Source organism: Aegilops tauschii, chromosome 2 (assembly GCF_002575655.3).
Source record: "Aegilops tauschii subsp. strangulata cultivar AL8/78 chromosome 2, Aet v6.0, whole genome shotgun sequence".
NCBI lineage: Eukaryota > Viridiplantae > Streptophyta > Magnoliopsida > Poales > Poaceae > Aegilops > Aegilops tauschii.
This window is the reverse complement of record NC_053036.3, coordinates 494738188-494748010: the sequence shown is the minus strand read 5'-3', so window position 1 is coordinate 494748010 and position 9823 is coordinate 494738188. Positions and strand designations below refer to the sequence as shown.

General features: G+C 46.8%; 1 protein-coding gene across 5 annotated transcripts; it reads left to right on the top strand.

The window, feature by feature from the left end:
• Positions 1-1455: 1455 nt before the first annotated feature.
• Positions 1456-9518, top strand: LOC109739115 (uncharacterized). Of its 5 annotated transcripts, XM_073508905.1 has the most exons (10): positions 1456-2219; positions 2302-2387; positions 2496-2576; positions 5016-6649; positions 6725-6994; positions 7112-7210; positions 7292-7359; positions 7439-7958; positions 8334-8610; positions 8686-9518. In XM_073508905.1, exons 4-10 carry the CDS (start codon positions 6401-6403, stop codon positions 9339-9341), a joined length of 2139 nt encoding a protein of 712 aa, XP_073365006.1. In that variant the 5' UTR covers positions 1456-2219; positions 2302-2387; positions 2496-2576; positions 5016-6400; the 3' UTR covers positions 9342-9518. The 5 variants fall into 5 exon arrangements, with proteins under 5 accessions (XP_073365006.1, XP_040255447.3, XP_073365004.1 ...); XM_040399513.3 differs by lacking the exons at positions 1456-2219; positions 2302-2387; positions 2496-2576 and having other exon boundaries at positions 3238-6649; positions 6725-6898; positions 6959-6994; XM_073508903.1 differs by lacking the exons at positions 1456-2219; positions 2302-2387; positions 2496-2576 and having other exon boundaries at positions 4031-6649; positions 6725-6898; positions 6959-7210.
• The last annotated feature ends 305 nt before the right edge of the window (positions 9519-9823 follow it).

The window sequence follows — 9823 nt, the reverse complement described above, 5'->3', positions numbered from 1 at the left end:
ACATGCCACAAATATCCAAACTTTTCTTTCTTAGCCCAAAAATAATTCTTCAATATTCATTCTTCAATTCTGTCTAGTGTGGCCTTTTGTGAAGAAAGTGCCACCTATATTTTCTTGATTGCTCCCAAACTTTTTGGGCATGCTGTCACATCCAAATTATTGCCTCATGCCAAAATTCGACTCCATTTGCCTAGTAAATCTTCCTCAGCAAATTTCCAAAGTTTCTGTCAGATGGGAGCCTTTGTGAAGGGAGTACTAGCTAGGATAATCCAAATAAGTTGAAATTTTGCAAGCTACTTCATATGCTCAAATCATGGCAGTCCACCAATTTTCAGCTCCATCCAACTAACTATGTGATCACACCTTCAAATCTTTGCTTCTGATCAGATTTTCGGGTTGTGAAGCAATTATATTTTATATTGCTTCATTATTGCTAAAATTTTACCAGGACATGCTACTACCCATATTAACTCTCTCCCAAAATTTTGGGCTGATTTCATCTGGCCATTAGTCCTTTTCAATTTTTCTAAAATTTTGTGTAGAGAGGTGCATTATGAAGGAAGTACCACTTTGGCTTGTCCAAATGGTATGAAAAATTTATGGCACCTTCATATGCCTTAATAATCATGCCATGACCATTTTCATCTCAATCCAATCTAGTATGTGAGTTCCACTTCATTGTTTGCATTTCTGTACAGAATGGTGGTTTGTACAGTAAGTGCCATTTATCTTCATCCAAACAAGGTGCAAATTTGCAGAGGTGATCATCTTAGTGTGTAATCACACCCAGCCAAAGATCAGAGTCTATCTCTTCTTGTATCTTCCTCACAACAGCACAAACACCTAGCTGTTCCTAAGCATATCTGCTAGCTGTGGTCATCTCAAGCTCTACTATGCTCGTTTCTTTCCTCTTTAGCCTTCTCCCTCGTATGACGGCAAATTTTCGTGTTTTGACCCTTTTCTGAAACCTATTCGAGATCTGACCCTAGTTTGAAAAAATATCGAGATCTGACCCTTTTGCTACCGTCAAGGTCTATGGCGGTAGGGTGTAACAGCCTACCACCAGGGACCTTGGCGGTAGGAAACATCCCTACCACCAAACAGACTGGCGGTAGCCTGTACAACCCTACCGCTAAGGTGTTTGGCGGTAGGCAAGAGCACGCACTGTGTTCATACTTAGCAGGATTTTGCGGTAGGACATGCAACCCTACCGCCAGGGACCTTGGCGGTAGGCTGTTACACCATATCGCCATAGACCTTAGCGGTAGCAAAAAGTCAGATCTTGATTCTTTTTTAAACTAGGGTCAGATCTCGAATAGGTTTGAGAAAAGAGTCAAAACACAAAATTTATCCTTGTATGACCAATCTACCGGACATGGTCGGCCGGCCAGGGTGCAAACGCGTGCGCCTGTTCACGCGGTGCCTGTGTGGCCGACATGCACGTCCGCACGCTCTGCCAAACCGCGAGGCTGTGCTCGTCCGCTACCTCCTCCTCTCGAGTCCTCTCCATGTCTGGTAGTTGCCCCGCGACCGTGCCCGTGACGCTAAGCTCTCTGCTCCTCCATTGTCCGTCGGTCGGCCAGAGCTTCTCGAGCGCTCCCGAGCTCTCCCTCGACTATAAATAGCTTGGCCGCCCTCCTCCGCAGCTCGCCGATCTCTTCTCGGCCCTCCTAGTCCACCGGATCCCCTCCACCTCGCCTCTGTCCACCGCCGTCCATCATGGCCGCCTCGGCCTCGGCCTAAATTTCGGCCAGCCGAGCTCCTCCTCCACCCCCTGACCCCACCATCTTCTTCCCCACACGCCGGCGCACCTCCCCATCCTCTCCACCCCTCGCCGGAGTAGCCATGGTTGTCGCCCCCATGCTCGGCTGCCGCCACCGCTGCTCTTTGTCCCCGCGTGGCGTTGCCACTCCGCCACTCCGCCCCTCCCCGGCGCCCGCAACCCAGCCCGTTGGACGCGCCCCCTTCCCTCGAGCTCGCCGGTGCCGCCCACTCGGCCGGAGACCGCCGTCGCCGGCCGGGCCGTCGTCAGCCAGACCCTCCCCTGCTCCCTCCTCTGTTTCCATCGGGGGCAGGGTGAGGAGGAAGAAGACATGGGCCAGGCGGGCCCCCTCCTCCCCGCTGGACCCCACCCGTCAGCCCCTCCGCGTTGTCCCAACACGGGCCACGTCAGTAAGTGGAAGCGTATTCGATAGAACACGTTTCCCTCCTGTGAAAACGTATTTTAACTCGTCTTCAGCTCGAAATACGCTTCTCTGTTCTGAAAACGCATTCCTAGAAAAGACGTTTTCTGTTTTTCAGCCGGGGACTTGTTTGTGGAGCTATTTTTACACATTGTTCCCTGATCTTCCACCTCTCGTATCTTCGCGACTCTAACTCCGAATCAGGTGATTCCAAAGCCCACGTCTTCGTCTCATCGAGCCCGATCTGTTGGTGTCATTTTCACTATGTGTTCACATACTAGAAATGACCATTTTGCCCTTGCCCTTATCTAGCCCCCTCCGAGAGAGAATATTTTTCGGCGAATCGTTCCGCGACTTCACCGCACTTCTTCCCGGAGTATTCTTCATCCCCAGGCAAGCCACGACAGCCACTTGCATGATGGATTTGCAGTATTCATGGTTTTTACATGAATGTTTAATAAATGTTTGCTCATTTACTACTGATGTTGCTGTTTCGGTTATGCTTGTGGAACCCTTCTTATCATCATGCTATACTTTTATGCACTTTGTTAGTTATATGGTTAGTTGCTAGTAGTATTGTTCTTGTATTTCATGCTGGTATTTATGTCAAGCTAGTGATAGTGATGTTCGTCTGATGCATGATTATCGTCAGTTATGAAAATCATTTGTGATATGCATGATCATCGCTATGCCATGTTCATCTGCATCCAGTAGACTAAGTGCTTTATTATTGTTGATGCTAAGGTTGCATATGGTTATAACTCCCATCCATGTTCATGTTAATATCATGCTCGTATGCATTGTCGTTTCATCATGTTTATTATGGCTCAGCTATTTACTTATCAAAGTTTAACCGAATATTAAATGAACTTGAACACCTGTTGGCTGAGTCATAGTGCCATTGAGACGAGCTGGCCAGTGCAACCACATTTGCCTTTATGGGAAGGCCTTAATGCAGTCTATTGTCATGCCTCTCGTCGGTGCCTCCAACTAGGGAAGGTTATGTACGCGCGCTGCCCTGGCCCGATAGGCGGTGATAACCATGTGTGCCCGAGTTGTTTGCGCGCTTTTCCCCGTTTGGGACCGTTTATGTTTTGCCACGATGGTGGTCGTTGCGTGTCACGAGGTGACATCAGGGTCACCCATGAATTAGCCCAAAGGGGAGTTTGTCAGAGTGGCCGGGAGAGTGTCATGCAATAGATTGGTTTTGTCGGAACGCCGTTGGTCCACCCGAATGGAGCACGAGGCATTGGGTTCCGCAGTGTGGGTACAGTGTACTAACCTCTGCGGAGTGCATAATCTATCGATAGCCGCGCTCGTGGATATGGGCCCAGTTCATAGTAGGTCACACTATGGGTCAATAGAAATAATAACCTGCTTAATGATAACCCCTGTCCGATGAGGAAAGAAGTTCGTTGATCTTTATGTGATCGTGAGAGGATCACAGTGGTATCGTGGATACCGAAGCTGATTGATGTTTGCGGTGTTATGCGATAATCACGGGTAAGGACCAAGCTCCTTGTGCTCAGGTAATGATTACTACGGTATTGTTAATACAAAGCTTGATTTGATCCTGAGGTGATCGTGTGATGTCCATGATGGTAAGTGGTACATGTGGTGGTTACGAGGTAACCCCGAACAGAGTAAGTTGAATCATGATAGTTTAAACATGTTGCATGCTAGCATAATCATATTCATAAGTTCATGCCATGCTTATAATGTGCTAGTGGTATCATGTTCCTCATTGCTTTAACTTGTAAATGCCATGATATTGTTTGTCTAGAGTGCTTTTGGTTGTTGTGATCTTGTGAGTACATTCAAAGTACTCACCTGGCGTGCCATGCCAGTTTGCAGGTCATGCTATGTTTGCTTGATTGCCGAGGATCCCGAGTTTGCGAGCTAGGATACGCGTTCCAGCCAGAGTCCTTGCGGAGTGGAGTCCATCGTTGTCGCCGTTGTTCCGCTGCTAGAAGATATTCCGCTACTACGAGTTGTTCTGCTGCTAGCATAGAGCAACCTTGGCAGGCGTTGTCGTGGTTTTGTCACGGCAGATGTCCTAAAGAAAGGACTTAGTTGTGGAGCCATCGCGACGGGTTAGCTTAAAGGGGTTAAAGCGGACAAGGGGCGCAGAGAGTTTATACTGGTTCGGCCCCTTGCGGTGAAGGTAAAAGCCTACGATCCAGTTGTTGTGGGATTTCTTGGGTTTCGATGACAAGGGAGCGAATACGCTTTGCCTGAGTCTCGAGTTGTTGTCTGTTGTCCCTAAACCGCCGCCGGGTCGTCCCCTTATATACATGGGTTGACGCCCGTCGGTTTACAGGGTTCCGAGGCCGGCTCATAAACGTGTCCGGCCCGGTCTCTACTTATTTCTGCCTTATAATACAAGCTTACATATCAAGGTCGGTTTATGACTACATGCCTTAATCTGCCTTTGGGCCCTGGGCCTTCATAAAGCGTCAACATCTTTGTCTTCATGGGCTTCAAATATAATAACTCATTATAGGGATAACCCGGCCTCGCCTGGCCGGTTTACGCCCAGTAGTAATATCCCCAACATTAGGCCCCAGATTGATTTGAACTGGTTCATGTCAATCTCCAATACTTGAGAAGATTTCTTCTTTAGCACCTTCACATTAGTCTCGTAAACCGCCATGACGTCATCTTCCAGGATCATGATAAACCGCCATGACGTCATCTGTTATTAAAAAATTGCATATAGCTCACCTTCATTAATGAACCTCCGACAATTGAGGTGACAACTCCGCCACATATCAAATTTTTGGGCTCCTCAATTTTCGCGCCTGTCACTTATCCCTTTGCCTTTATAAATAGGACCAGGGGGTCCTTTCCATTTTTCCCCGTGCCTCTTCGCATTATCTTCTTCCTCGCGCCGACCGAACCTTCGAGCTCTGCCGACGTCGTCGATCTTCGCATCTGCCTCAACAACGGCCGCTGCATCAACCTGTTCGTACCAGAAAGCCGCGGCGTCTCTCCGCTGTTCCTCTGTCATTGGTAAGCCTTCTCTCCTTCCACCCTAGATCTTACCATTAGGGTTTGTACTCATCAGAGTTCTTCGAAGTTCTTGGAGCTGTTCTTCCTTGTTCCTCTTCAGTAGTACCAATGGCGAGTTAGATCTGATATTTTTCAGTGCCCTTGTAGTTTAAACTCCTTTTTCCTCATTAGGGCATCTGCTTTATATAAAACTCATCTGAACTTGCTGAACTGTTCGAGCACTTGAAATTAGGTCAGAATATATTTTGATTTTCCAACGCACGACAGATCTGAAATTACTGCCAGGCTGTGAAACTTGTTTTTCCTTCACTTACACATCTTAGATCTGTATCTTCAATACCAGATTAGGCGGTTTAATCTCATAGAAAAATGATGATCCGGTAGGTACCATTAGTCCCCTGTTGAACCGCCGATGCATTTAGCTTTGCACTTTCTCCATTGTCAGACTCCGGTTTACCAATAACAAACTCTGGTTTAATAACATGCATATATCCTTGCACTGCTTTATAGTTGTCCATTGTGAATCTTAAACCGGCAATAATCATGTTTCAGCTTCCCATTGAAATGGCCAAGCAAGTCTATGAATGCAACTGGGTTCCTTCTCGGGTCACTGAAGATCAGTTAAATAGATGTGTCGCAACTGGCGCTTTAGCCAAGAAAGAGGTCATTCACTGGAGGGCCCCTGGTACGGAAAATCCTCCTGAACCCAAGGATGGAGACGTAATCGTTTTTGTTGACCATCTGGGTCGAGGCTTTAGCCCTCCCGGTTCAAAATTCTTCCGAGATGTGCTTGCCAGTTTTCAGCTTCAGCCTCAGGACATCGGTCCAAACTCTGTGTCCAACATCTGCCATTTCCAAGTCTTTTGTGAGGCTTATCTTCAAGAGGAGCCCACAGTTGAATTGTTTAGGGATTTCTTCCACTTCAACCGTCGCACAGAATTTATAGATGGACCCAATACTGAACTCGGTGGAATGGCGGTTCAAAAAAAAGGAAGGAAGTCTGATTCCCTCACGCCAAGCTTCATAGTCACCCCAAGGAGTGGAACCAGACTTGGTTTTATTGCAAAGACACATCTCCAACTGATGAAAATCCTTTACCGGGTTACCGCCCTCATCGTCTTAGCAATACACATCCCTTTCCTCAGAGGTTAACTGCCAAGGAAAGGGCCACCTATGCTCCACATCTGTCAAAGCTTAGAGCCTTCATGGCGAATGGTTTAACAGGTGTTGATTTTGCTCGTTGTTGGATAAGCTGGAGTATTCTGCCCTTAAGCCGACGCCCCGGTTTAATGTGTGAATACACCGGGAGCTTGAAGGACCCTCAACGACACATTGATATTCAGCTTACAGATGATGAAGTTACCGAGGCTGTGAAGAAGATGCTGAATGAACCAGAGGTTATTTGTAGCCAGACCGGATTAAGTCCTTTCTGTACCTCCAACAAACCGCCAGCTGTAAGAATCATATGACTTCTTTGCTTTCAGCTTAATCCCTTGAAATACTCTCAAAATTTTGTTCATCTTTGCCAGGGTGAGGATCCGTTCTGGAAGAAAAAACCACAGGATAAACCGGCAAAACCACAAGACAAACCGGCAAAGCCACTTCGCCCGAAGACCAAGGTTGTTAAAAAACCTGCCAAGAAAAGGACCACTGCGTCTTCCGAGCCAAATGCTGATGCTGATGTGGCTAATCCAGACTTAGAGGTAGAACTTGATTCTCTTGGTTCATTTTTCATACACCTCATTGACAATGATTATTATCAGGACGACGCTGAAAGCAGTCAAGCCGACGACGTAGAGGTAATTATCCTTTCCTCCGGTTCAGATCCTGTGCCAACCTCGAAAATCCGCCGAGCAAACCGGAAAGTAAAATTTTCTCACCCCCTTGCTTACTTGGACCCAAACTTTCTTTTGAAGACGCAACAACACGAAGCTCGCCGCACAACCCGGCACAGCGGCCAGGTAGTTACCTCCGCAGGTTTACCGAATACTTCGGTTCGAAAACTCCGATCAGAGGTCTCTTATACTCTTGACACTTCTTGCCCCAAGGCGGGTTGTTTCCGTCAGCCTCTTAACCCGTCTGATTCAAATTATCAGGGTACTTCCCACTCATCTTCTGGCAAGTCATCAGCCACAAAGCTTCCACCCCTCAAAACAGTTCCTGGGTGAGTCATACCTTTAATTTTATTTTCAATGCCTTATGCTTGACACAATATCTTGAACTTTTATATTTGTTTTTCTCAGTGCCAAACCAAGACCCAGCAAGAAGGCTCGGCTAACTAAACCGGCTGACGATAATGTGGTTGTTGAACCGGAAAAGACTCCAGATCCGGAAGAAACCAATGCTGACGCCATGCTTAATGATCCGCCGCCTCAAGACCATGACTTCTTTGCTGAACAAGTAGAAGTTGACACCACAAGCCATGCTGACAAGGCGACCAGCCCTGTCCGAACTGATGATAAACCGGTCAGTCCAGCTAAGGATACTAATAAACTGCCCACTCCAGTGAAGGCTGCTGATGATAAAGAGGATGATGTTATGATTACTAGCTTTGGCCATACCGCTCCTGGCAATCCTGTCGCTTTATCCAAACACAGCGCCAAGGACGAACTTTCTACCATGGGCAAAGGCAAATGGAGCACAGATCTGTCAAGCTATGCCCACCTCAACTCCCAAGACATTCATTCTGGTTTTTTAAACCGTCTGTACACAAGCCGCGACTTTGAAGCCGTCTTAGTAAATCTGATGAAGGAGCGATATGAGGTAACTACATAACTGTTTTTCTCTTATGTCCAATTGCAAATATCAACTCCAATAGCCCCCAAGTGACGGTTTATGATACCAATCTGAACCGGGACTTTGTAATATCTCAATTTTGCATACTTAGTCTCCGAGGGCCGGTTTAACTTATGAAGATGAACCGGAACTGTGTAGAAGAAAACCCACAATGTCACTTTGATCAAACATACATTAGCCCCCAAGTGCCAAGAGCAATACTTGTATTGTGCTTGGGACTTTGCAGAAATTTCTGACCCAGAGCAAATATGCGTTAGCCCCCAAGTATCAGGTGCATAACTTGTTATGTGCTTGGTACTTCAAATATGTACTATCAACTCATTATACATCTGTCTCTTATAGGCTGAGCTGAGCAAAAAGGAAGCTCAAACCGCTGATCTGCAAGAAAACATCAAGTCCCAGCAAGCCGAAACCTCCAAAGCCAAGGATGAGCTGTCCGGCGCTTTAGCCGCTATGGAAAAACTGAAGGAGAGTTTCAACAAAGAGCGGGCGGATTGGGACACAGAAAAATCCGCTTTACAAAAAAGAGTCGAGGATGCCGAAGCCGCTCTTAAACCGGTAGTAGATGAGCTAACTGGCGTAAAACGGCAGATACATGCCATGACTGCTGCTGTGTTCGGTAAACATCCTTGCTTTACACTTTTAACATATCATCCCATACGTTACCGGTTTACTGACGCTTGTAATGATGCAGGAACTTGCATTAGTCATCTGGGCTCCGACGTACAGAAGAAGCTGAAGGCCGCCTACACTTTGATAGAGCAGTTGTATACCGGCGCGCAACGAATCATCTGCACCGCTTCTCACAATAAATCGCCCCCAATGTTAATCAAGGATACCTTAGAAAGGCTGTCTATGCTGCCTGCCCGAGTTGAAGAACTAAAGAGATCTGCTGCAAGGGCTGGTGCTCTGACCGCACTAACCCGGGCAAAGGCATGGGTGCCTGACCTTGATCCGGAGGATGTCAGCAAAGGCTATCCGAGCTTAAAAGAAGACGGATCAGAATTCGGAAATGAGGAACTCCGAGCCATAAACCAGGAAGTACGTCCACTGGCTTGCCAATTAGCTGAAGAAGGTGATCTTTCACATTATCAGGCGAGTTATGACATCCACAACAAACGGGTTGCTGCACCAACTCCAGAGGTTCAAAATCTCATCCCGCCAATTCGTAAGCATACCTATGCCCCTGACATTGAACTGTCCACCCTTATAAGCGACGAAGCTGTGTTCCAAGCCCTAACTGGGATCGACTGGACAACTATTGACTTCCAGCCACTGGGTAGAGACGAAGAGGATGAACCGGCGCAAGATGATCCGCAGCCGTCAGGTCAAGATGGTGATGAAGCATGATCCGAAAGCCGGTTTAGCCTTCCGCGTGCCATAACAATTATCAAAAAACAATTATTCTTTTGGGCACTGAAACGCCTTGTAATAGGTAGTTAAAACACTTGGTCTGCTATGCCATCGTGCATATTTATCTGTGCCTGACATTTTTGCTAATCCACCATACTTAAGACATTTGATGTTCATAATCCATAGCAATTTATTCAAGCTATCCCTGCAGACAAGAAGTTTAAAGCGCCCTGGCGGTTTACCGCCGGACAGGTCATGATGCCCAGATATATAGCCAAGGTTTATAACCAAGGTCGTAAAAAGATAATCAAAATATAAAAATAATTGATACCTGTGACCTTGAGTCATAATGTTGGCTGACCAACTTTGAAGTGAGGGTGATAACCCTAACCTTGAGTAACAATAACTCCTTTCATATTGTGCCGGTTTTTGATAAAACCGTTCCGGGTTGTGATAAACACCGGTTTATCCAGAGTCAT